Consider the following 25,965-nt stretch of genomic DNA (forward strand, 5'->3'; position numbering starts at 1 on the left):
TTCTATCCCAGCCAACTTGAGCTGTAACAATGCATGGTGTAGAGGCAGGAGACTAATCTGGCACGTGTCCGGTGAAAATATCACCATGGACAGTTGGGGGAAATTGGGGGCCTCTTCATGGTACGTGGAGTGCTATGCAGTCGATGTATTGTAAATCTATCAGTTACAGTAGCAGGGGTCTCACCTAGCAAGGCAGAACTGGGTTTAATTTTGCCGTTGACAAAGGGGTCGCCCACCTCCCGGATGCAGTGTGTAATGAGCATTTGGTGCACAAGGCGCTTCAGTGTAAATGGAAGCCATGGATTATTCCCACTTGGTATATGCGGGAAGTATAAGATCTCGCTGCCTACATCTCTCTGGAGTTTGAGCCAAGCTGGAGTTTGGTGTAGAAGGTTTGTAGGTCTGTGGCATCTTGTGGAAGGCCAAGAGGGAACAGAATGCAGAGAGGGGTTCCAGGCACTTGAGCCTTTTCTGGTTTGAGATATGGTACTGTACCATCTGTGTGATACCATTAGTACGCAAAGTGAAACTGGTTCACCAGATAATATAGAAGCATATCCAGGACCCCGAATCCGCCCTGCTTGTAGTTAAGTGTCAGGGTCTCTCACTAGGCACGCAGCAGACGCCCGGCCAATAGAATACGTGTCAGTAGACCCTGCAAAATGGAAAAGTTGTCAGTGGTATGAGAATGTTGAGGAACAGATACAGGAATCAAGGCAACACCACCATCTTAATGATGGCTATCCAGCCCACTATGGACAATGGGAGCTTAATCCAACAGACTTTGTGGTAAGGCAGTTAATTGCAGGGCCATAACGTTTGCGTATGACTTAAGTTTTGTCTTTATGTAAAAAGATGCCCAAATATTTAGTGGAGTCAGCGCACCAATGCAGTGGGTAGCCTGAGTCCAGAGTTGCACTGGCCTTGTTGAGCAGAAACAGTTCTGATTTGCTACAGTTTATCTGTAGCCTGAAGAACGGGCCAAATCGCACTCTCTTTCAGACCAGAGGGAGGTCAACAGATGGGTTTTGTATGAATAAAAGGCTTCACATATAAGGAAGCTAATAGCGGACCGTGCCCGAATTGCAAGCCACGTTCAATATGATGTTCCTGTAAATATCTAAGGAGTCCATTACAATAACAAAAAGCAAGGAGGAGAGTGGGCAACCCGGATGCATGCCTCTAGTTTTGGGAAAGGCAGGGGGTGAGTCTTTAATATACCTTTAGTCTTGCTGTTAGCTCTTTATAGAGTAGTTGAATTAGGTCTCAAAATCCTTTGGGCATCCCTAGCTTAGCAAGTGTGGCCCGTAGGAACGGCCATTATAGTGGGTCAAGTGCCTTTTCTGCGTCCAGAAGTGCGGGAGATATTGGATTTAGGACAGCAAAGACAGTTCAGAGGTTCATGGATTTGGAGCGGTAGGGGACACATCCAGCTTGCTTAGGTGATATGATGGGCTCCATTAAAAGGGACATGTGTACTGCTATGACTTTAGCCAGTAGTATCTTGTTATCATGATTTAGTAAGGACAGGGGCCTGTAAGATGTGCAGAGGTGCGCAGGTTTACCTGGTTTTAATAGTGTGATGACAGACTTGCGAAGCGTTGGGGGTAGTATGCCAGTTTGAAGGGAGTCAGCATATACTTACAAAATGCATTGCTCCTAAATGTGTTTAAATCTGTAATGGCTGCAGGTGAAACTTGGGAACGTGGATAGTAAAATCTAAGCTGTGAAGAAGATCCATTGCTATTGGAGTGTGTTTGTGGCACTATTGAGGAGTGCTGGCTTTGAAAAGCCAGCCCTCTAGGTAAGGGAACGCATGGACGATTAGTTTGCATAGATGAGCTGCGACCACTGCTAGGCATTTGGTGAACATGAGAGGTGCAATGGTTACCCCGAATGGAAGTACCTTGAATTGGTAATGTTTGCCCGCTATGTCAAATCTTAAGTATTTGTGATGGGGTAGATTATTGGTATGTGGAAGTAGGTGTTCTTCAGGTCTAGGTTTGCCATGAAGTCGCCTTGTTGAAGCAGTGGGATGACATCCTATGAGGCGACCATATGAAAGTGCTCTGATAGGATGTATTTGTTTAAAGGCCTGAGATCAATGATTGACCTCAACAACCCATCCCTTTTAGGGATTAGAAAGTACAAAGTATGCCCATGAGCCTTGATGTTGAAGAGGAATGGGTTCTATGGCCCCTTTGAGAAGGGCTTGAACTTCCTGCTTGAGTAGTATTTGATGATCCTGCGCTAATCTGTGAGTGCGACTCGGAGTTTTGGGTGTTGTGGTAATGAGCTACAGACAATGGCCATTTTTGATAATAGCTAATATGCACTTGTCTGTGGTGATGGTATCCCAGACTGGATGGAAATATTGTAGCCTACCCCCTGGCAGGTGTTGTGTGCTTAGGCAGGGTAGTCACTGTTTGGTGGAGGGTGTAGCTTGGCAAGAGGAAGCACCCTTGCCCCATACCCATCTTATTGTTGCCTCTGAATATGTCTCTGTAGTAGCCTTTGGTGTATGAATTGAGTCTGCTTCTGATGTGAGGTCGATGCCTCTGTAGAGGTGGACTTTTAGGTACCCCTGTAACTTGGGTGACGAATAGTGCCCCTGGGAGTATTTGTCTGCAATGCTCCCATAGCTTTCGCAGTGTCTGTCCTTTTTCATTTTTTTCCTAAGGTAGTGTCTGCCTGTGAACCAAAGAGATGCTCCTTCTTGAACAGCATGTTGGACAGCTTATTTCAAACCAGAACACATTACCCAATCGTGTCGCCAAAGGAGAATACTCATGCGGATTTCCTGAGCAGCAGCATTTGCTGCCTCGAGGGCACAGCGAATAGGGATATTAGTGATGGTTTGCCCCTCGGTAACAATTTGTTGACCCCTTTTCCTGTGTTCTTCTAGGAGGTACTGGAGAAGCTCCTCCATTACGTTCCAGTGTGCTCGGTCACAGCGTGCCAAGAGGGCCTGGGAATTGGCGATACGCCAACTGTTGGCAGCCTGAGCTGCAACCTTCTTCCCTGCAGCATCTATGTGCTTACTATCTTTCTCTGGGACGGTGTATCCCCAGTAGTTTGGCAATTGGCTCTTGCAAGCTGCCCTGTTGACTATGGAATCCGGTGGCAGTTGGCCCTGAATGAAATCAGGCCAGATGGCGCCGACTTATATTTTTTTATCCACTCCAAGAGCAATAATCCTGGCCCCAACAGGATCCTTAAAGATGTCCTCAGCAGGGGTCATCATGACCCTTAACATGGAGCAGATACTGTGTGTCCCTGTGTGTAGTAGCTAAGGTGCCAGAAAGTAAGTTTTGCTCAACTGGTTCCTTGTGTAGCTCTTCACTGTGGTAAACTACCGCTCTTGCAATGACCTCCTGGTAGGAGGTTGCATCCTCCGGTGGGGGAAGGACAATCTGGGTACAGATCAGGATCATTTGCAGTATTGGGATCTGTGTAATACATGTTCCAATGGGTCGGACCCTTGTGTGGCCCCTCTAACCCACCAGTGTCGGATTGGGGTTACCCTCGAGGAGAAATGTCCAGGGGGTCATGATAATGGTTGAGGAGAATGCAGGCGGTGGTGGAGGTGGAGGGGGAGGTAGGGAAGGAAGTGGAAAAAATGGGTACATCCAGTGTCTCCTCAAAAGTCAATTTACTGTTTAGAGGTGGAGGGGAGGAGGGTGTAGCAATAATATGACCAGTTCCCACTTCGATTTGGATTTTTCGCTACTGAATGTCAAGCTTTTCCAAGATAGGCTTGATAGACGTGAAAGCTTATGAAGCTTTAATATCTTTCGGCTCCAAGAGTTTCTAAACAGAATATTTTTACTCCAATATGGGAGGCTTTGTCGCCGCAGAGTTGGAGAGTCAACTTACAAGACGGCACCCAAGATAGTCAGTGCAGAGTACTCCTCTCAGTCTGAATAGGTAGATGCTGAAGGCTTGGCCTTGATACACCCTTTCGGCACCAGGCCCAAGGGAGTGGCCTCCAAAACAGTTTTCCGGATCCGACCATGGCTGGGAAGAAGTGGTGGACCGGTGACCTCGGATGGAAAGGTTTGTGCCAAAAGAATTTTTTTGGTGGTCTTGGGTGCAGGGATGGGGCACAGGTTACAGGCCTCAAGCACTGAGCAGCTGGAACTTCCTACATCTCTAGGTCTACCTCAATGACGGAGCTTTCATCAAGCGAGAAGGCCTCCTCCTCCTCCTCGACAGTAGACTGCTCTTAGGCGTGTATCTTCTCCAGCCCTGCGAGACATTTTGAGGTGACGAGCCCTGCAGTTTGGAGTGGCTTCTTTGACCTGAAAAGCCTGCAGGCCTCAGTCAGCTTCCTGCAAGACTTTGAGAAATGCCAAGGACTGTTTCCTGCAGTTGTGACAAGGTGTGAAGCCTGTAGTCTTTAGGGGAGAATTCTTTCTGCACAGTCTCGAAAAAGAAACTTTTGGAGTCAGCAGGATATCGAACAAAGGTTGGGAGTTTAGCTCTTGATCTACAAGGGGTGTGCAAAGAAATGGACTCACATCCGCTCACCAGGGTAGGGACTATACTCTGTTCCATGCTTTAGCTTCCAGAAGCAGTACCATGCCACTGCTGAGCCAGATGGTACCACCTATCTGTGCACAGGAGCAATCACTGGAAGTGTCCCAGGTCCAGTGTGGCACATACACAAATTAAAAACATGGTGGATCTGGATGGATTATCCATCATAACAGATTTGTTATAAAAGAAACAAAAAAAAAAAAAAAAAAAAAAAAACACACATGGGAACTATGTAAAAAAAAAAAAACCTTGCACAACAAGTTTTTTTTTTTTCCCACAACCGCTGAAATTTCCCACTTACAATGAGCATTACATGACCTTGATATCGCACTGAGTACAAATGGGTTCCGAGGAAAGCGTTAACTGCCGAGTTTGCAAGGTCTGGACTTGTGACCAACACCCTTATGACAAGAGAACAGCATACTGTGGGTGCATGGCCTGGTATCCGGCATAAAGTAGCATCTGTGATGTATAAGGTTAGGAGTACACAAAAGTTGCTTCGCTTACCATTAATGCAACATGTTTTATATCTCATGACCTAACAAAAGGGGCATTTTCTCACAAATGCCATTCCAAGCACACATACAGAATAAGAAGACTCATACTGAATGGTTACTTACCAGAAGTAGTTTTGCAGCTTGAATAATTCCACAATCTAGTGCTCTGGTCTGAATTCTCCTCTTGTAGTCCCTTTTTGTTGTTGCTGGGCATCATTATTACATTGGGAGCGTTGCCCATCCCTCTCCTGAGGTCAGATGCCCACCCTTGAAGCCCCTGTGCATGGTCACCATTTTCAGATTCATTTTCCCCCTGGCAACTTGCCTCTTCTTTAAGATTGGTCTTGTATCTTTTCCCTTATTGTTTGCCTTGTTTCACCACATTTCCTGGGGATACAGGTGGGGTGCATACCAAACCAGAAAATACTTGAAGTTCCAAACTACACTTATCAGTAACCAATTACTTTGTTTTGCAGCACAAATCTTTCCTGGATTCACATGCTGTGCTTTGACTTTGCAGCGGTACGGTAGCTCACTGCCGTGGTCGAGTTAAAATGAGCTTGAACTTGCAAACAAAGTTCCACTTTTGATTTCCTATTTACCTGGATATCTATAGAATAGTTCTTTGTAAACAAGTAGACTGATGATCAAGTAGCTGCATTACATTTGTTACTTAATGCGAAGTTTGCAAAGAAGATCGGACCTCTCTCTTCTTCCTTGTGGAGTGCACTCTGGGCTTTGTTTCCAGGTGCATGCCAGCGTTCCTGTGACACATTTGTATTGTCTGGGCTAGCCATCTTGAGATTGTAGCCTTAGTAACTGGTACCTTGTCCGTAAAGGATAAAAACAACTGGCACCCTTCCGAATTTTTTTTCTTCACTCAAGTTAGTACATTAATGTCCTACATACATCCAGAATGTGCACAACTCTTTCAGCTCGAGTCTAATTCCAGGAAGGAACTTGGAATTTTGATAATTTGGTTAATGTGAAACTCTGATATGAACTTTGTATACAATGTGGAATAGTTCTCATAAATACTCTGTCCTTTTGCATTTATATTAAGGACTCCAGCATGGTGAACACTTGCAACTCGCTTATCCTACGTAGGGATATCATTACAATTAGGAAGGCTGGTTTAGCATGACACATTTAAGTTTTGCTTTGTGGAGTGGTTCAACAGAGGCGGTCATCACATCTTAGCATCACATTTAGGTTCCCCATGCGAGTTGGTGTGCATCTTGATGGGGCTGTTCTCTTAGCCCATTCAAGAAACTTTTTGCTCACCGGTGTTGTGAAGAACCTTCAGCCTGTGTCCCCTCGTGTAGGCCACTATCATTGCTTAGTGAACCTTCCTTGAGGTGTAGGTTGGTTTGCTATTTAGTAGATGAGTTAGGTAAATCTGATGACCGTTGTGTCACACTCCCTAATAGGCCAGACCATTGGCACCACCTCATATACCTTTCCCATTTGGCTATATCGCATTTCCTTGTTTGTGTCCTTCATGCTTCCCTTAGGACTTCCACGGTTCTCAAAAAATCTGAATTTTATGTTCTCAGGAGCCAATCTGCCAAGCTCAGGGTGTTGTGTTCTGGGTGGAAAATGTCTGAGTTGGTAGTGCAAAACGTCTGCCCACTCTTATGTTCTTTGTTCCACCAAGCTATTTTCTCTTGCACTTTTTGCATACCAAACTCTAGGTCAGGGATCGCCAACCTTTTCCATAACAAGAGCTACTTATGTTTTATGAAAATCCTCCCAGCCTACTAATATTAGAGATGCAATAGTTACCACATCAGAAAAGATTACATTAGTGGCCACTATATGCGAAGATTACCTGCAGTAATCACTTCAGTGCATCAGGCATGTGTTGCTAGCAGTAGTTTAAAAAAACATTGCCAATGTGGAATGCCTCTAGATGGGTAATACATAACAGCCATAGGTTCATTGCCCTGGCACCAGCTTGGGAAATTCAACCATTTTTCTCCATTCATCAGCTTGTGAGTTATGAAAGCACACACATTTTCATCTGAAAAATAGACATTTCAATTTTGGTACACATTAGTTCAACTAAGCACAAGCTTCTAATTTAGTAAGGCAGCCTGCACACAGGAGAGCTCCTTGAAGGTAGCTCGAGAGCTGCCCGTAGCTCACGAGCAACTCGTTGAAGCCTGCTCTAGAGCCTCCCAACTCCCCAATGCTTGTGACCATTTGTTTTAAATCCATTTCTGAATTGTGTGTTGCTTTGCACATTAAAAGTAGCGGGATGCAGGAAGCCATCATACCTAGCATTTTCACCACTGCCCTCATTGTCAGAGACTGACCCATGCAATAGTGATGAGTTGTTGTTTGGATTCTCGTCATTGGGAAATGCTTGGGCTGCGACTATTTATTCTTGCTCCTAAAATGATTTTCCCTTCTCTTATACTGGAGATGATTTTTCTGCAATTTGTGAAACCTAGCCTGTATTTCCAATCCCGTTTTGATGCTGCTTGCACACCTGCAGACCAACTTCTTGCAGTATTAAATTTTTTTAGTTTTGTTTTGTCTTTATGAATTTGTTTAAGAAACTGAGATATAATATTGTGCACAAAGACTGGTCTAGATTTGTACTAGGAAGTAGGTTGACTAGTTTCACTGACTGATTTCTGTGGCAACCTTTCTACTATCTGTTTCTGCAACAGCTCATTCAGTTCTAGTCGCAGATCTGATCTTTCCTTTTTCGTATGCAGTCTTTCCTTTGGTCTCACTCTTGGTGGGAGCCTAACAAATTCTATGCAATATCCATGTTCGATGATGAGAACCCATTAAAGCAAGGCCCTTATTCTTCCTCCCACTGGTGTTATGTGGGGAGGGCCCTTTGATGAGTTCCTTGCTGGAGGAGTCCACTTCACTGGACAGTTGCCCCCTACCACTCACTTGTGAAAGAACTGCCTTTAAGACACTTGTTATTGCCACTGCAGTGTTGTTCCTGTGGATGACTGGTTTATTGAGTCTGCGATATATAGTGTAGATTTTCGGCATCAGTTGGCAATATTCTTGCCCTTTTCTACAAGCGAGCTTGCCCTCTTGGTACTGTACAGGCAGGAGTTTCAGTAATTCTCACCTCTTCAGTGATGGTGGCATACGTATAAAGGCATTGGAGTTCGCGAATCATCGTGTTGCTGCTCCTCTTCTAAACTTTCGTCCCACCAACTTGATCCTTTTACTCTCTCTCATGAGTTGGTCCACTGTGGTGTTATCTTCTTAGGAAGAATGTTTATATTTCTTTTCCACTCGGTTACCGGTTTGCAGGTCGCAGTTTCCCTGAACACCTCTAGTCCCGGTTTCAAAATGCTGGATGGCATGGACACTTGCTATGTGAGGGGAAAGAAGGTTGCAAGTAAAAAACAGGTTTCTTCCTTTTCCTCTTCTAACTAGACCCCACATTTGTCTGCTGCTCTTTTCACCACCATGTTATACATGGTGATACTGTCCAGAGACAGATGTGTCGACTCACTCTTTCTGCGAGTAGGCGTCAACATCCCACCACTGATATTCCATATCCTCGGCTTCATGGAACAGCTCCTAAACTCAGGGTTTCATCATAAAACGTGTTCTGTTCTTCTTACTCTTGGGGTTCTGGTATTATTGATAGCTACAAGACAACCATCTCCACCACTCTATGGCCCTTTTCCCTCAAAGGTTTTGACGGGATTTGAAATTACCTCGGTGAGGCATTTAACGCCTCCTTTCAGTAGACTGCTATCATCTCTACCTTGAGTCACCTCTTTTCGCTTGAACTAGAACACCCTGTCTTCGGCATCAAGTCCACTCAGTGGCCTTTTTGTTAGTGACTGTTTCAGCTGCTGGCTTTGCAGCCCCCTCATTTGCAGTTGGTCTTTAAGAGGAGTGCCCTCATACGGTGTCTTGTTATGGGACCCAAGGGGTTCTTTCTTCTCTGACTTGTCTTTGGTTGACGAGCACTATGGTGCAGAGCCCGTGAGGATTTCTAGTACGAAGGAATTGCCTTGCTTTTTGTTTTTTTAAGTGTTATATACCCATGTTATTCTTTGTGGTTTTTTTCCTGCTACTGTTCCTAGTTGAGGTCTTCACTTCTGCGTCAAAGCTTTCTCCTTCGGCAAAGTTACCCTCATCCATGCTCGAAAGGAAGAGTACCTGCAATGACGAGCAGTCTGTCTCCGCTTCTCCATGGTGCCAAACCTCTTTGGTTTTAATTCGCCACCCGCTGCACAGGTCTACACTGTGGTCCCTCTAAGTGCAGAGGCTGCACACCTGGTGGTTGTCTATCTGGGCAAACCTGTGTTGACACAATGGGTAAAATCTAAAGTGTGTTCTTTGCAGCCCCCAGTGATTGTGGCCCCTTGGTTGCACATGCCCTGATCTCCCCATCAGTCGCCCATGAGCCCCCACCTACTTCTTCAGAGCGGTCTTGGTGGATATCAGTTATCCTCATCTTCATTGATATTCATTGTAAGTTGAATATCTTTGGAATTGTTAGACGATCTGTCACTTGATCCACTCCTATCAATGTTTAAAGAGGCTTCGGCCATTGCTTTCAGACCCAATGGTGGGAAAAATAATCTGAAGATGGCCACCATGCACTGGGGCTTCTGAGGCGAGTATCTGACATCAGGAGGGGGATTGACAAGGCATCCAATGGTAACAGATGATACCAAAAAAAAATAAAAAAATTTAAAAAAAAAGTTTTTTTATTTTATTAAAAAAAGGAGACCTACAAGAGGAGAATTCCGGAGCCACCACTATATGGCAAAATAATGCAGAGCATGCAAATCCAGAAAAGATTCACACTGCAAAAGCATTGCTACGCACTGGAAAGGAACCCTTCCAGTACAAAACCTGTGCTTTAGAGAACCCATACACCCTTGCACTATGGCGCAAAGGTGTTTGAGATGGTACATGGCTGCCAAAAGTGTGCCAGTGTAAGGACAGAGAAGAACAGTGCAGCATCTTCGTAGATTAGGCCCTGTTTTTTGCACTCCCTTTCATGCAGCACAGTAACTTTAGTTGCTGCTTGCTGTGCTGCGTTTTCCTGTTAAATCCGCCGCCCCCGTTTAAGATAAAACATGTCCTTTTAAAGTATATATTTAGTAATAGGTAATCAGACTGTACCTAGTGCAAACAGTTATAAGTGTATTAAAAGTACACTTTTCAGAATTCTGGCTGATAATATTATGTCTCATTAAGAATAAATCTTTGATACCATGAAGCTTCTATTAACTCCATCAATTAAGGGCAATACTGTTTCCCAAGCAGCTTTTACATTGATTAATCATCCAATCATCCTTTCTTCACTTTCACTCAGGACAACCTCAAGGTCTGCATTCACTGTTCAGAGATGTTTGTTTCTGTAAAATTAAAAAGGCATGAGCATGCCAGTCTATATATCCCACCCACTTCCACCACTGTTTACATGTACACACCCCTTCAGGCGGGTCGAGGAATTGATAGGAAGGAGGCCAGGAGGGTTACATTCAGATGCCGAGCCTGACTGTCCAGACCTCTGAGTCCTCAGGGTAAGGTGAAAGAGCAAAGGTGCGAGATCCATGGATAGTGTTAAACAGATGGCCCACAAGAGGTACCACTATGTAGTGCCTAACTGATTTGTTTATAGGAAGGTACCTTGAGGAAGGTGAGGAAATCTTGGGATTTAGTTTTTTGTTTTTAAAGAGCTGTAAAGAAATGGCTCCCTGTTGCAGTTACCCCCCACTTTTTGCCTGATGCTGACTTGACTGAGAAGTGTGCTGGGACCCTGCTAACCAGGCCCCAGCACCAGTGTTCTTTCACCTAAAATGTACCATTGTCTCCACAATTGGCACAACCCTGGCACCCAGGTAAGTCCCTTGTAACTGGTACCCCTGGTACCAAGGGCCCTGATGCCAGGGAAGGTCTCTAAGGGCTGCAGCATGTCTTATGCCACCCGAGGGACCCCTCACTCAGCACAGACACTGCTTGCCAGCTTGTGTGTGCTGGTGGGGAGAAAATGACTAAGTCGACATGGCACTCCCCTCAGGGTGCCATGCCAACCTCACACTGCCTGTGGCATAGGTAATTTACCCCTCTAGCAGGCCTTACAGCCCTAAGGCAGGGTGCACTATACCACAGGTGAGGGCATATGTGCATGAGCACTATGCCCCTACAGTGTCTAAGCAAAACCTTATACATTGTAAGTGCAGGGTAGCCATAAGAATATATGGTCTGGGAGTCTGTCAAAAACGAACTCCACAGCTCCATAATGGCTACACTGAATACTGGGAAGTTTAGTAACAAACTTCTCAGAATAATAAACCCACACTGATGCCAGTGTTGGATTTATTAAAAAATGCACACAGAGGGCATCTTAGAGATGCCCCCTGTATTTTACCCAATTGTTCAGTGCAGGACTGACTGGTCTGTGCCAGCCTGCTGCTGAGAGACGAGTTTCTGACCCCATGCGGTGAGAGCCTTTGTGCTCTCTGAGGACAGAAACAAAGCCTGCTCTGGGTGGAGGTGCTTCACACCTCTCCCCTGCAGGAACTGTAACACCTAGCAGTGAGCTTCAAAGGCTCAAGCTTTGTGTTACAATGCCCCAGGGCACTCCAGCTAGGGAGATGCCCGCCCCCTGGACCCAGCCCCCACTTTTGGCGGCAAGTCCAGGAGAGATAATGAGAAAAACAAGGAGGAGTCACTGGCCAGTCAGGACAGCCCCTAAGGTGTCCTGAGCTGAGGTGACTGACTTTTAGAAATCCTCCATCTTGCAGATGGAGGATTCCCCCAATAGGATTAGGGATGTGCCCCCCTCCCCTCAGGGAGGAGGCACAACGAGGGTGTAGCCACCCTCAAGGACAGTAGCCATTGGCTACTGCCCTCCCAGACCTAAACACACCCCTAAATTCAGTATTTAGGGGCTCCCCAGAACCTAGGAAACTAGATTCCTGCAACTTACCGAAGAAGAAGACTGCTGAGCTGAAAACCCCTGCAGAAGAAGGAAGACACCAACTGCTTTGGCCCCAGTCCTACCGGCCTGTCTCCTGCCTTCTAAAGAAACCTGCTCCAGCGATGCTTTCTCCAGGACCAGCGACCTCTGAATCCTCAGAGGACTGCCCTGCTTCAAGGGGAACAAGAAACTCCAGAGGACGGCGGCCCTGTTCCAAAAAGACTGCAACTTTGTTTCAGAGGAGCAGATTTAAAGACCCCTGCAATCCCCGCAAGAAGCGTGAGACTTGCAACACTGCACCCGGCGACCCCGACTCGACTGGTGGAGAACCAACACCTCAAGGAGGACCCTCCGGCGACTCAGAGACTGAGTAACCAAAGTTGTCCCCCCTGAGCCCCCACAGCGACTCCTGCAGAGGGAATCCCCAGGCTCCCCCTGACCGCGACTGCCTGACTCTAAAATCCCGACGGCTGGAAAAGACCCTGCACCCGCAGCCCCCAGCACCTGAAGGATCGGAACTCCAGTGCAGGAGTGACCCCCAGGAGGCCCTCTCCCTTGCCCAGGTGGTGGCTACCCCGAGGAGCCCCCCCCCCCTTGCCTGCCTGCACCACTGAAGAGACCCCTTGGTCTCCCATTGACTCCCATTGGAAACCCGACGCTTGTTTGCACACTGCACCCGGCCGCCCCTGCGCTGCTGAGGGTGTACTTTTTGTGTGGACTTGTGTCTCCCCGGTGCCCTACAAAACCCCCCTGGTCTGCCCTCCGAAGACGCGGGTACTTACCTGCTGGCAGACTGGAACCAGGGCACCCCCTTCTCTCCATTGAAGCCCATGCGTTTTGGGCACCACTTTGAACTCTGCACCTGACCGGCCCTGAGCTGCTGGTGTGGTGACTTTGGGGTTGCTCTGAACCCCCAACGGTGGGCTACCTTGGACCCCAATCTTAACCCCGTAGGTGGTTTACTTACCTGCAAAACCTAACAATACTTTACCTCCCCCAAGAACTGTGAAAATTGCACTGTGCCACTTTTAAAACAGCTAAATGTGTTTTATGTAAAAAGTATATATGCTATTGTGATTATTCAAAGTTCCTAAAGTACTTAACTGCAATACCTTTCAAATGAGATATTACATGTAGAATTTGAACCTGTGGTTCTTAAAATAAACTAAGAAAATATATTTTTCTATAACAAAAACCTATTGGCCTGGAATTGTCTCTGAGTGTGTGTTCCTCATTTATTGCCTGTGTGTATCTACAACAAATGCTTAACACTACTCCTTTGATAAGCCTACTGCTCGACCACACTACCACAAAATAGAGCATTAGTATTATCTCTTTTTGCCACTATCTTACCTCTAAGGGGAACCCTTGGACTCTGTGCATACTATTCCTTACTTTGAAATAGTGCATACAGAGCCAACTTCCTACAAGAGCCATCTCGAATTTTAGAGCAGTAGGTGCACTGGCACCGTTGACAGGGTGTGAATAGCCCATGCACCCCAATGGGGGATTGGGCACTTTTAAATTGCTAGCATTAAGGTAGAGGTCAACCTTGTGCAAGCAACAGGGGGCGAGATGTGCAGCTTTTTATCCTTATTTGTGTCTAAGTCTGCTTTGGCCCTCAGGCCTGGGAGGGATGGAGTCAGAAGGAGACAGTCTGCTTCACTCAGCTAAAGGCATCATGAGTGCTGCAGGTACACTGGTGCAGGGGTCCAGGGTACAAAAAGCTAACTAAACCTCAGTTATGGCTGTTTTACTGTCCTACCTTGCATTATTGACCAGTATAGCTTTTCTATGCCAATGTTGCTTTCACCCTCAGACCAATGGCCCAAGGGAGGTGTAAACTGAAGCAGATGAAACACCTTAGCTGGGCCTCAGTAGGATAAAGGGGCGGATGGGGCAAGATGGGGCCCATATTCTTAAAGGGCAGAGGCGTCTGCTCTCGTCATAAGGCAGTAGCTATCATTAGTGAAGCTGGAGCAGTGGCACTGAGGCCCAGGAGTGTGAGGGGACCAATGCATCACAATTATGACCGCCTGCCTGCCCGTATGAAAGGAAAACATGGGCTCATTTTCCTCGCTAGTGTTCAAGCAGAGGGCACACATGCTGCAAATGGGGGCCAACACTGAGGTCTTTTTTTTCCTGAAAGAGTCTGCTTCAAGATATGAGTGATTTCCAGGCATTGTGGGTAGGAAGGCGGATGAAACAGTCTGCTACTCAGTACAGCAGTTATTAGTCCATTAGGTGCAGTTGCATTGGGGCCCAGGAGTCTGAGGGGCTCACAACACTAATTACGGGAAGTAGTGTTTCTAGTCAACTTCTACTTTTGTTTGATATATTTTCTCTTTTACAAGCCTCAAATTGAGGGTGGATTATGAGCTACAGAAAAGTACCACTGAAATTATCTCATAACTCTCACCCTACCATTAGGAGGCTGGCCTGGTTTGTAGTGGGTATGTTGGATACTTACACCTTATACCAGGTATCCCTGATTAGTGAAGTAGTAGTGTTCTAGCAGTTTAGACTGATAGAGGTAGCTATAGCAGAGCAGCTTAGGCTGAACTAGGAGACCTGCAAAGCTCATGCAATACCACTTATAGTTACACAGTACTTATACACAAGTAAAGACAATACTCAGTGTTACCAAAAATAAAGGTAGTTTAATTAGGTGACATAGTACCAAAAATATCTTAGAGGCAATACTCCTTCTGGAGATATTATACACAATATATACACTAGACACCAAAATAAGGCAAGTAATTAGACATAGGATAGTGAAAACAATAGGAATTGCTATAGAATGCAATGGGAGAAAATAGGTCTAGGGGCAACACAAACCATATACTAAAAGTGGAATAAGAATCACAAATTCCCCCCAGACAAGTGTAGTGTGTGCAGAATCGCTGGGAGAGTAAGAATACAGTAAAGGTAAGTACATTACCCAACCCCAGAGCCCAGAAAAGCAGGAGTAAAGTACTGCAAGTTTCCTTAGGACAACACTACACCTCGTGATTCGAATTATTGCAATAACCAACCAAGTCTGCAAACAACAACTGCTGGATTCCTGGACCTGAAGACCTGCAAAAGAAGGGCACCAAGTCCAGAAGTCGAAAGAAGTTCCAGGAAGGACAGGAGCCCCTGCCAACCCAGAAGAGGGGCGCGAAAGAAGAGTCCCCGGTTGGACGAAGACTGCAGAAATGCACCCTAGGAAGATGCCAGCGGGTTCCTGCGTAATCCAATGGATGTCTCAAGACGTGAAGATGGTTGCAGACATGATTTCATGTTGGAAGTCGCCAACAAGCCTTGGTTACAAAAAGAAAAGTTGCGTTTTGCGTCAAAATGGCGCTGGCTGGACCCAGGAGGGACCTTGGGGCTTCAACTCTGTGCGAGGAGGAAGAGGGGGCTCTCAGCACTTCAGAGAGCCCTCAGGACACCAGACAGAACCCACAGGAGTCCAAGGACACAGGGACTAAGGAGGTGCAAAACGCGGTTGGTGCAGCAGTGCAAAGAAAGGTCCCATGCCGCCGGCGGTCAACTCAGCGAGTTGAGCGTCGCAGGATAGAAAGCTGGGGACCTGGGCCAGGCTGTGCACAAAGGAATTTTGTAAATGGTGCACAGAGGCCTCAGGAGGTGAAGACGACGCAGTGCACAGGGGTACTGTCGCTCTCAGGGAAGGCAAGGTCTTACCTCCTCCAAATTGCGTCAGCAGGACCTCAGGACAGTATGTCGATGGGGTCCACCCTCTGTGGTCCAAGGAGCATGCTCATCCCTGTGAGAGGAGTCCAAGAAAACCGGTCGTCGACTTAGAAGGTGCCTCCGTGAGCAGGGGAGTGACTCCGTCACCCCACAGGAGATTTCTTCAGTCCTTCTGGTGCAGGGTGAAGACAGGGAGTCCTCAGAGCGTGCACACTGTGAAAACTGTTGCAGGTGCTGGCTGGAGCTGAAGTTGCAGAAGAAAAGTATCCCTTGTGTATACTTTGTTGCTGTTACAGCGGTTTCTGGAGCAGGCTGCGGTTGATCCGAGGTCAGAGGATGAAGTAGCAGTTGCTAAGTAGAATCTGAAGAGAACCTACAGAAGAGAACCTAAATAGCCCTGAGAGGGAGATTGGTTACCTTATCAGGTAAGGACCTTTCAGGAGGGGTCTCTGACGTCATCTGCTGGCACTGGCCACTCAGAGCCCACCAGAGTGCCCCCACACTTTGCAAAGCAAGATGGATGAAGTCTGGGACACACTAGGGGAGCTCTGGGTACCACCCCTAGGGTGGTGATGGACAGGAGAATGGTCACTCCCCTTTTCTTTGTCAAGTTTCGCACCAGAGGAGGGGACAATGGGGTCCCTGAACCGGTGTAGACTGGGTTTTGCAAGGAGGGCACCATCTGTGCTCTTCAAAGCATTTCCAGAGGCTGGGGGAGGCTACCCCTCCCCAGCCTGTAACACCTATTTCCGAAGGGAGAAGGTGTAACACCCTCCTCCCAAAGGAAATGCTTTGTTCTGCCTTCCTGGGACTGAGCTGCTCAGACCCCAGGAGGGCAGAACCCTGTCTGTGAGGTGGCAGCAGCTGTAGCTCTGGTTTGGCAGTACTGGGGGTCCGCAGTGGACACAGTTAAGCACTATACAGACACACACATTAGGCCATAAACTATGAGCAATGGGGTCCTGACCAGCAGGATCCCAGTGAGACAGGCAAAAACATACTGATATACAGGTAAAAATGGGGGTAACATGCCAAGAAAGATGGTACTTTATTACACTACCCTCCCCTCCCCCCCAAAAAAAATATTTCCATAAAGTTTTGGAGACGTGGCAGTCTTCAAAAGGGTTGCTCAGGAGGGCTCAGATCCAAAAGGTTTGAACACATCTGTTCTAGATTAAACAGGTGTCTAAAAAACCTCCCAGTGAGACATCAGGTTACTAAGAAGCATTAGATCTTCCTTGACAACTACAAATGACTCTCCACTGATGGCCACTACTTACCACAATGTTTAATCTCTGGAGTGCTGAGTAGCACTGGCCTCTTAGTTGTCGATAATTAACTTTTGAGACAAATAAAGGGAGCTGGCCCACAAGTTTTTCTTCTGCAGATGCGGGAGAGCTTTACAGTTGAGACCGCTGGTATCTGGGGCCACTAATCACAGCAGCAGTTAAAAGAGGAAGGGACAGCCAACATAACAGGCTAGATCTCTTTAACCAAAGAGATAGAGGATGACAATCTCATGATGTGACAAATAGTCACACCATGGGATGAAGACCATAAGGCAGGAGGCCGCAAATGATTGACAAAGAATGCAGTCATACTGGATGTTAACAAGGACATTAGACACTCACACAAAACTGGTTCAGATACACAGTCCTCCATTGCGGACAAACAATTTGAAGTGAAATCTTGCATTGGGGTCATAGGAGACTCCCAGTGCCGTCCTCAAACCTCAAAGGCAGTGGTTCCCAAACTGTGTGCCGCGGCACCCTGGTGCGCCATTAAAAGTTGCCAGGGGCGCCACGCACATTTTGGAAACATGATATGAACATGTTAAAAAAGATTTATGCGTGCAGTTTATAAATGACCTGTTTATGACGAGTTAAAAGTATTTTGCGGCCGAGTAACTCTTTAGCATTTTATGTGGGGGAGTTACATAAGCCCCACCTGTCAAGGTCTTGCCCTATGCAGCATGGTTTCACCAAACGTGTTTAGTTCTTAAATAAAAGCCTTTGTCATGCCAGCCGGTCGGAAATTCAGAAGAGAGCACTGGAATGTTATTGCTCCCGTGGGATCCTCTTGAAGTGCGCACATCGGACGTGTTCCTTGTTGAATTTACAATAATCAGGTAATTATAATTATTATTATTATTAGGATTTCTAATCTAGGGTGAGAGAGAGGGCACGGCAGGACCGGAGATCACAGGAATGTGCAAGAAATTCTCCTAAGCAGCGCCATATAGTAATTATAGTATTATTAATAACTAATGTTCTGTTTTTAAAACAGATGGATATTTCCCAGGGGCAAGCACGAGGCCCCTGTGTAGTTTCCGGACAGGAGAAAACTGCTAACAGCTTGATTCAGCACACACACAGAAGTTGAGTTTGTTTATTTAGGTTAGAAGACATTATTAGAATTATTAGTTCCTTGTTGATGACATGTCCAGGGGAAAATTGCAGCATTTCTGCTTTGTGAAAGATTAACCTTCCACCCTTTTCTTATTATTAAGCACACCTTTCCTTTTTTCCCCATTTGTGTTTACTAAATGCTAGTAAATTGTTAAAAATAAATTATAGGACCACAGTCCTCCCTCACTTGCATGCCCAAATCAGATTACTTACTGAGTCTTACTGCCAGGGGAAGACAATTTTCATTGGGATGCCAGAAAAACGGCTATGGGAGGTACAGACCAAGTGGAACTTGGAAAGCACAGTTATCAAAAGCTGAAGCCTTTAAAATAATTTAAGGCAGCAGTGCCTCCTAAATTCTCAAGAAACTGCAGAGTGGGAGTGTGAACGGCAGTGCTTAATTTGTAAATAAAAACGTGCCGGTGCCCAAAGTCCTCCTTTTAAACATGTGGCTGCTGCAATTAAATGTGCGAAAATGGAATACTGAGGCAGTGTAATACTGAAGCCATCTCAGGCCTCTTCAATGATTTTAAAGCCCCTTCAGCTCACTCTTGCAGCTTTCTGTTTTCTCCCATTGTGACACTATTTCGTTTTTCTCTTCCTTGCTTAGCACCGGAAACAACAAGCACAAATTAAGCACTGGTGAATGATCAAGTACTGTTAAGTAGTTTTAGAGGAGAAAGTGTCCAGATTGAAGGCAGAATGTGTGCACCTAAGGTGAGGTGCGAGATGTGTGTGTGGTCAAGGCAATGTAATGACGTTGTAAACAGAGAAGAAAATACGTGCATGGAGGACAGCAAGTGTGACACAGGGGGGAGATGTGGCTACATTTTTTAGACGTTTAAGAATGAGAGGTTGAATTGGAGGCGATGTGGTCTAGCAGGGAGGAGGAAACATACAAAACATCCATGTTCTGCTCGTTGATATAATTAAAGTACTCCCGAGGCTGGGCTTACATCGCCCACCCGAAAAAGATAAAAAAAAGTCACATAATGGGGAGGCGCAGGCAATGGCAAATATAGGTGAAGGGAGCTGCGAGTCGAAAAAGTTTGGGAACCACTGCTCAAAGGGATGGGAGTCCCAGCTTTGTGAAAGCTTGGCAGATGTGGTTTGTCCCAACACACAGGAGAAAAAAAACAGGATGAGGGTCAGCTATAATTGAAAGAATACCCCTTTAATATTTACTTATGGAAAGAGCCAAAAGTTAACGCGGGCAGAATTAGCAACATTTATAACAAGCTGGGTCCTAGACAAACTCTCCACTCAGCCAAGATTTTAATGAGTAAGAAGGCCAGCCCCAGAATCCTTTCGCCTCTTCGTCAGTCAGCTTAATTGGGCTGATCTGTTTAATAGTATCTAGCTTGACAAACATGCTAAACAGTGCAATGGCACTGCAAAGATCCTGCACCTTCAATAGACCCATTAGAAATAATTGTCTGGTAGCAACTGTCACCACTACTACGCCCATTAGCATCACCATGAAACACAACTAGCAAAACCGGTCACTCACTTCTGTCCATGACTCCAGCAGGCATCTTTCACAGGGTGGTAGCTGCTCTTTGATGGGTTGTACTCAACAGAATCTTCTGAAGTTTCTGACTTTGAAGTGCCAAAGAAGCTGAAAAATGGAGTAATTGAAGAGAAAGTGTCAAGCTCTTTCTATCTAAAAAGAAAAGCACTTTAAAAACGGAGCGCCTTCCTCCACAGCTTAAATTCAGCACATAAGCACACACAAGACACCACTAGAAAACGAATGCATTTTACATATATGAAATAACGCACAGTATCTTAGCAAGCAAAGAACTCATATTAAAAGCCAACTGGCTAAAGCTGTCAAGCAGTGTTAAGATGAACATTGTGGGTCGGCCACAAGACAGAAATGGCACCAATGTAAGAGTTTGCCATGTGCTGTCGCAGCCAAAGGCAACATAGCAAAGGTTTTATACAAATAAAACCAGCATATAAAGACACATAAGTCCCTCAAAGTCAAAGGAACATAACTTAAGTGTACATGGCCAACTCACAACCGCCAGCTACGCTAGAACCTGGACTTGGCCCATGGGCATCCAAGTGCTTTACAATAAAAACAAAAACAGTGACATCGTGAATACCATAATCAAAAGCAAGAAATCAGGAGAAAATGGGAGGAATGCTGTACATAAATGGATTTCTGACAGTCGGAGTAGGGACATATTTGGGATACAACATCCAATAAATTAAAGCATAAACTGAAGAGCAGGTAGTGGCAAAGGGCAATTAACCCAAGCGTCTTAGAAGAAGAGCTTTGAGATCTTTTTTGAAGGTAACATGGCACGTGATCAAGTAGAGGGAGAAAGCTCAAAATTCTTGTGTCACACCCAGAGAACGATTGGGTCATGAACTGCTCTCAACTGAAGGTGGGAGACACAAAGAGAAGGGACTGAGTATTTCTGTCCCACAGTTGGGGTCCTAAAATTCTCAGTTTCACAGGTATGAGGGAGAAGAGAAGTGGAAAGCTTTTTGAGTAGTGCATGCAGTTATAAATTGGGCTCTTGCATCTATAGGGAGCCAACTGTAGGTGAGCAGCTTTAGAGTTGGTCAAATTTCTTGTAATCAATTACAAAGCATGTGCAGCATGCAGTACCGCTCTGAGCGGGCCTAGGTGGTTCTTTCCAGGCTGAACTATGGGACTACCCTCCTCTTGGACAACCCCCCAGTGCCTGGAGCAACTGATTTTAGGTCATAGGCTGGGATGAGTTGCCAGATTCCCTACAGCAGCATTAGCTGGAACTGGGCACTCTTGACTATGTTTGGGATATGGCTCTGGAGGCTGAAATGGCTGTCAAAGGTGAAAACAGGAGAGTTGGCATTCTGAAAAATGGAAGAACGGCCCTCCAAGGCAAGGGAGAGAGCCAGCCAGTCTTGAACAGAAGGATTACCTTTCTTCAGAGATCTCCGAATACATTTAGTTTTTGCCTGGTTTAGTTTGAGGTGGTGATTGGTCATCCAGGATTTAATTCCCGTCAAGATACTGGATAGGATAAGGTTATCTCAGGATGCGACCTAATGGTAAATTTGGGTATTGTCAGCATATAAGTGGAAGAGGATGCCAGAGTGCCTTAAGATCATGTAGAGGGGTCCGAATTAGTTATTGAAAAGGGTTGCAGAAAGGGGCTAGCCTTTGAGGGCCCTTGCTGAAGGCAAATTGGCTTTGAGACAGTTCCCAATTTTCACTATTTGAGACCTCTAGGTCAGGGAGCTGATAAACCAGTTCAGGAATACACTTTCAGATTCCATCAGTGCCTGGTGGTTGATTCTGTTAAATGCAACAGAGAGGTCAAGGAGAACAAAGCAAGAACGTCCAGCGTCCAGGATGCAAATAGAGCGTTGTCCACAATCTGCAGAATTAGTCTCTGTGCTGTGGTCCTTACAGAAGTATGATTAGAGTGTATGAAGGATGTACTGTGGATGCAGAATGACAGCTGAGAGCTATGCACCTTTGAAATATCTTACGTAGGGACGGAAGGGAAAAGACTGGATAAACAGATGAAACTTGTTCAAGTCATCGGGATGCAGTGAATATATATATCCCTTATATAACTCCCTTGAACAGGTAATGATACCAGACCATTTAAAAATATATATATATATACATATATATATATATATATATATATATATATATTTTTTTTTTTTTTAATGGTCTGGTATCATTAAATGTTCAAGGGAGTTGACCAGGTTAGTCTAGAGGGGGAAGTAGCGGTCTGTTGAGAAATTTACTGATTGAGCCAGGAACAGCATTGCAGAAATGTTTGAGGGTATCACATTAGATATGGTCAACAGTAAATAAGCCTTTGAGATTGGGGAGGAAGAGGAGCATGGTTGCAGTGCCTTGCAGGGTAGATTCTGGTCAACTTCACAGTCACATCTCTCTGGAAGGGAGATGTTCATGGCTTTGAAAATAAAATAAAAAAAATCCACAAAAGTGTTGCATAAGGCCTCAGAGGACTTGGGTGGGGAAGTTGAACAGGGTTGTTACCCTCCTTGATTACCTCAAAAAGTAATTTGAAGATTTGTGGCAGTGTCCAGGAGGAAAGGGTTATGAGAGTACTTGGTTTTAAAAATGTTGTCTTTGTAGTTTTTCCTGGCCTGGCAGATCTAGTTTACCCAGACTGAGTGGGGCTGATATTTGTCTTCACTCTCAAAGTTTCCTTGCTGCATCCTTTTTTCCTAGAGGTTTTTTGGGTACAAAGGTAGGGAAGGTTTGATTCTGCTGCATTTGCTCTTGACAGGAGTGCATTGGTCAATCAAGGACTCCATGCAGGAGCTGTCTAAGTGGGGTCTCATTGATGTGGAGTTGAGGCACAATCTGAACAAAGTTTGGGACAGCTATGGGTTTGAGGTAGAGGTTATTTGTATCCCAGAACCAAACTGTGCCCCTTCTAAGGTTGACCACACATTTTAGTGAAGGTGAAGGACACTGAATGGGATCTGCAGGTGGACAGTCCACAGGATGGGGTCACTGGTCATAAGGTGAGATGGTCTGGATACTATCAGATCCAGAGTGCAGCCCTTGCAGTGTGCGAGTTTCTGCCAGTGTTGTTGGAGGTCAGTGTCGCAGAGAAAGAAATCAAAGGTGTCCATACGTTTGGCACCCTCAGCACCCCAATGAAGGCTGAAGTCACCCAGGTAGATTATGCTGTCTGCACCGATTAATTGGGATGTGAGGAACTTCATGCATTCCTCTGTGCAAGTGTTGGTTTGTCCTGGGGTGGTAAATCCCTTTTATCCTGGGGATGGGAGCAGTGTGTGAGCAGGAGGAGATGTCTAACTCCATGTATTCAAACTATTAAAAACAGTTGGGGGGAGGAGCCTGCAGCTTAGCAAGCTTGTGAATGACCACAGGACCTCCCCTCCCCCAAATCTAGACGGTCTTCCCAGTAGAAGTGCAAATTGGAGCATCAAGGGGGGCAGTAAGAGTTACAGAACATTGCTTGAGGTATTGGTAAGCCAGGTTTTCACATGGACGATGACGTCAAAGTCCTGGACAATATCAGATCAAGGCAGTGTTTGACTGCCATGCAGCAATTGTGTAGCATAAAGCTTGGGAATATCTGGTGAGGTTATGCACTATTTGACCAAGTCTATATTTAGGATTTGAATCAGACTGGGAGAGAGCAGGAGAATTAGGGGGCAGTGTGATGTGGGTTAATGCTTTTGGAGATGAAGGTGGGAATTGGTGGGCCATATTGTGTTTGGCTAGGGGGTTTGTAAGTCTGAGGATTTGGAATTTTCATAGCTTCCAACAAGATTGAGTAGGTCATTATCACAGAGGGGAGAGTATGCCTGTTTTGGTCCAGGCAAGCAGTTGTTCCTGGGGATGCTAACTGACCAACCTATTGTACTGTGCAAGTTGTTGTCGGGAAGGGGCAGTTGATCTGTGTGCACTGTTAAGACCCCCATATGCCTGGAGGGGGCCATGGTGAAACAAGAGGCCAGCCATCTTTAGGCAGGGGGCAACTGTGAAGCTGAAGCAGGTTGTGACTGGTGGAGGAAGAACAACAATTCAACTACCTAAATCAAGGAGCACCCAAGACCTGCAGCTCGACTCCGAAAGAGCCTTACCACACGATTGGTGGTGCGCCATGGACTCCTGCCACCTCTACAGCATCATCCAGATTTCTACTCACCACCAGGCTGTCACTGTGCCCCTGAGTACCTCCAAACGACTGCTCCAGCAAGAAGGGGTAAGACTGAATACAGAGCTGCCGGGCCTCTGGGGGAACTTGCTCCCACTGCTGTGCTACAGCATGGGAATTCTTTCATTTCTGTAAAGCCACCATGGAAATTCTAAGTCTTGAATTCACTAGTGAGCCTAGCTTGGAGGTCAATTCACATAACTGGGTAACAACAACTGTCCTTAGTCAGGAAGGTGGAACTTGAGAAGCTGACCTGGGTAAACACCAGTTGGCCTGCCTTGAGAAGACTAACTTTGTGGTCTGCCACATTATACTTCGTGCTTGTATATTAATATGACTTACATAAAGGCAAGTATTTGACTTGACAATCATTTATTGGGGTTGCAGGATGAATTTTGAGTTGTAAGCCTCTGTTCACCCTACACTTAACTCCTCCCGGGAGAATTATTTGACTGCTCGACCTGCGTTATTAATATCAAATGCTCAAGGGTACTTGGCCCAGTTGCTCAGAGCCAATAGAAGGCAGGACTGTGGAACATCAGAACAAAAAGGCCCCAACCACAATGGCTGGGCCCAGACCAGAAGCTCCCTTTTAATTTGTGGCCTTCTGAACAGGTTTCTGACATCCACCAAGGCCTAGATCGTGTCATTCTCTTGGAAAAGGATTTTCCCGTTGTTGAAGATGGAGAGTGAAATGTTACTGGGAAGGCGAAAGGGGAGGTTTTCATCCAAAGGAAATGCTTGACAGCGAGTAGACCCATAGCTTGTTCTGTGAGGACTTGATCAATAGGTCAAGTGTTGTGAGTGTAGAGGAGGAAGTCAGTTTTGTATATTCCCTTCTGCATGCAGTGGAATTTGTTTGCAAAAAGGGTTTCTGGGTAATTTCAGGATTTTGTGCTTTATGTTTTTCATCTAATAGTAAGAGATTCAGAAAATGATTGTGTTTACTTGGGTTTGAGGAATTGTTTTGTGAGCGATAAGGGAGCAGTACCATCATAGTTAGGAGGGAGTAGGTTCAGATGGGGTACGTGAAGGTAAGAGCTAGGGCCCAAGTTCCTTAGCAATTTCTGACCCACCAGAGAGTTGGTGTGAATGGGTTACAAAAGGCGAGAGCCAGAGATTTGGGATCCTTAGTGGTTTCCAACAGTTACAGTGATGTACCGCCAGGGAGACTGATGTGGGGGACTTATGGTGAAATAGAACTCAGCGGATGAGCCAACTTACCACCAACAAGGTGGGTCAGTGTAAGGAAATGCCTCCTTGGCATGGTTACCCCCTGACGTTTTGCCTTTGCTGATGCTATGTTTTGAATTGAAAGTGTGCGGAGGCCTGCTAACCAGGCCCCAGCACCAGTGTTCTTTCCCTAACCTGTACTTTTGTATCCACAATTGGCACACCCTGACATCCAGGTAAGTCCCTTGTAACTGGTACCCCTGGTACCAAGGGCCCTGATGCCAGGGAAGGTCTCTAAGGGCTGCAGCATATCTTATGCCACCCTGGTGACCCCTCACTCAGCACAGACACACTGCTTGCCAGCTTGTGTGTGCTGGTGAGGACAAAACGAGTAAGTCGACATGGCACTCCCCTCAGGGTGCCATGCCAACCTTACACTGCCTCATGAGCACTGTGCCCCTACAGTGTCTAAGCCAAACCTTAGACATTGTAAGTGCAGGGTAACCATAAGAGTATATGGTCTGGGAGTCTGTCAAACACGAACTCCACAGCACCATAATGGCTACTCTGAAAACTGGGAAGTTTGGTATCAAACTTCTCAGCACCATAAATGCACACGGATGCCAGTGTACATTTTATTGTGAAATACACCCCAGAGGGCACCTTAGAGGTGCCCCCTGAAACCTTGCCCGACTATCTGTGTAGACTGACTGGTTCCAGCAGCCTGCCACAGCCTGCCACAACCGAGACATGTTGCTGGCCCCATGGGGAGAGTGCCTTTGTCACTCTGAGGCCAGTAACAAAGCCTGCGCTGGGTGGAGATGCTAACACCTCCCCCAGGCAGGAGCTGTAACACCTGGCGGTGAGCCTCAAAGGCTCGCCCCCTTTGTTCCAGCACCACAGGGCACTCCAGCTAGTGGAGTTGCCCGCCCCCTCCGGCCACGGCCCCACTTTTGGCGGCAAGGCCGGAGGAAATAATGAGAACAACAAGGAGGAGTCACTGGCCAGTCAGGACAGCCCCTAAGGTGTCCTGAGCTGAAGTG

The 25,965-nt window shown here is 46.1% G+C and overlaps 1 protein-coding gene across 1 annotated transcript in view; it reads right to left on the reverse strand.

Moving 5' to 3' along the window:
* LIG1 (DNA ligase 1) overlaps positions 1 to 25,965 on the reverse strand; it is a 296,484-nt gene that overhangs the window by 163,010 nt on the left and 107,509 nt on the right. The window contains exon 9 of the mRNA XM_069200497.1: positions 19,582 to 19,689. Within this exon, the coding sequence (XP_069056598.1) occupies positions 19,582 to 19,689 (108 nt within the window). The remainder of the gene's footprint in view (positions 1 to 19,581; positions 19,690 to 25,965) is intronic.

This window comes from Pleurodeles waltl, chromosome 7 (genome assembly GCF_031143425.1).
Source record: "Pleurodeles waltl isolate 20211129_DDA chromosome 7, aPleWal1.hap1.20221129, whole genome shotgun sequence".
NCBI classification, from domain to species: Eukaryota; Metazoa; Chordata; class Amphibia; order Caudata; family Salamandridae; genus Pleurodeles; species Pleurodeles waltl.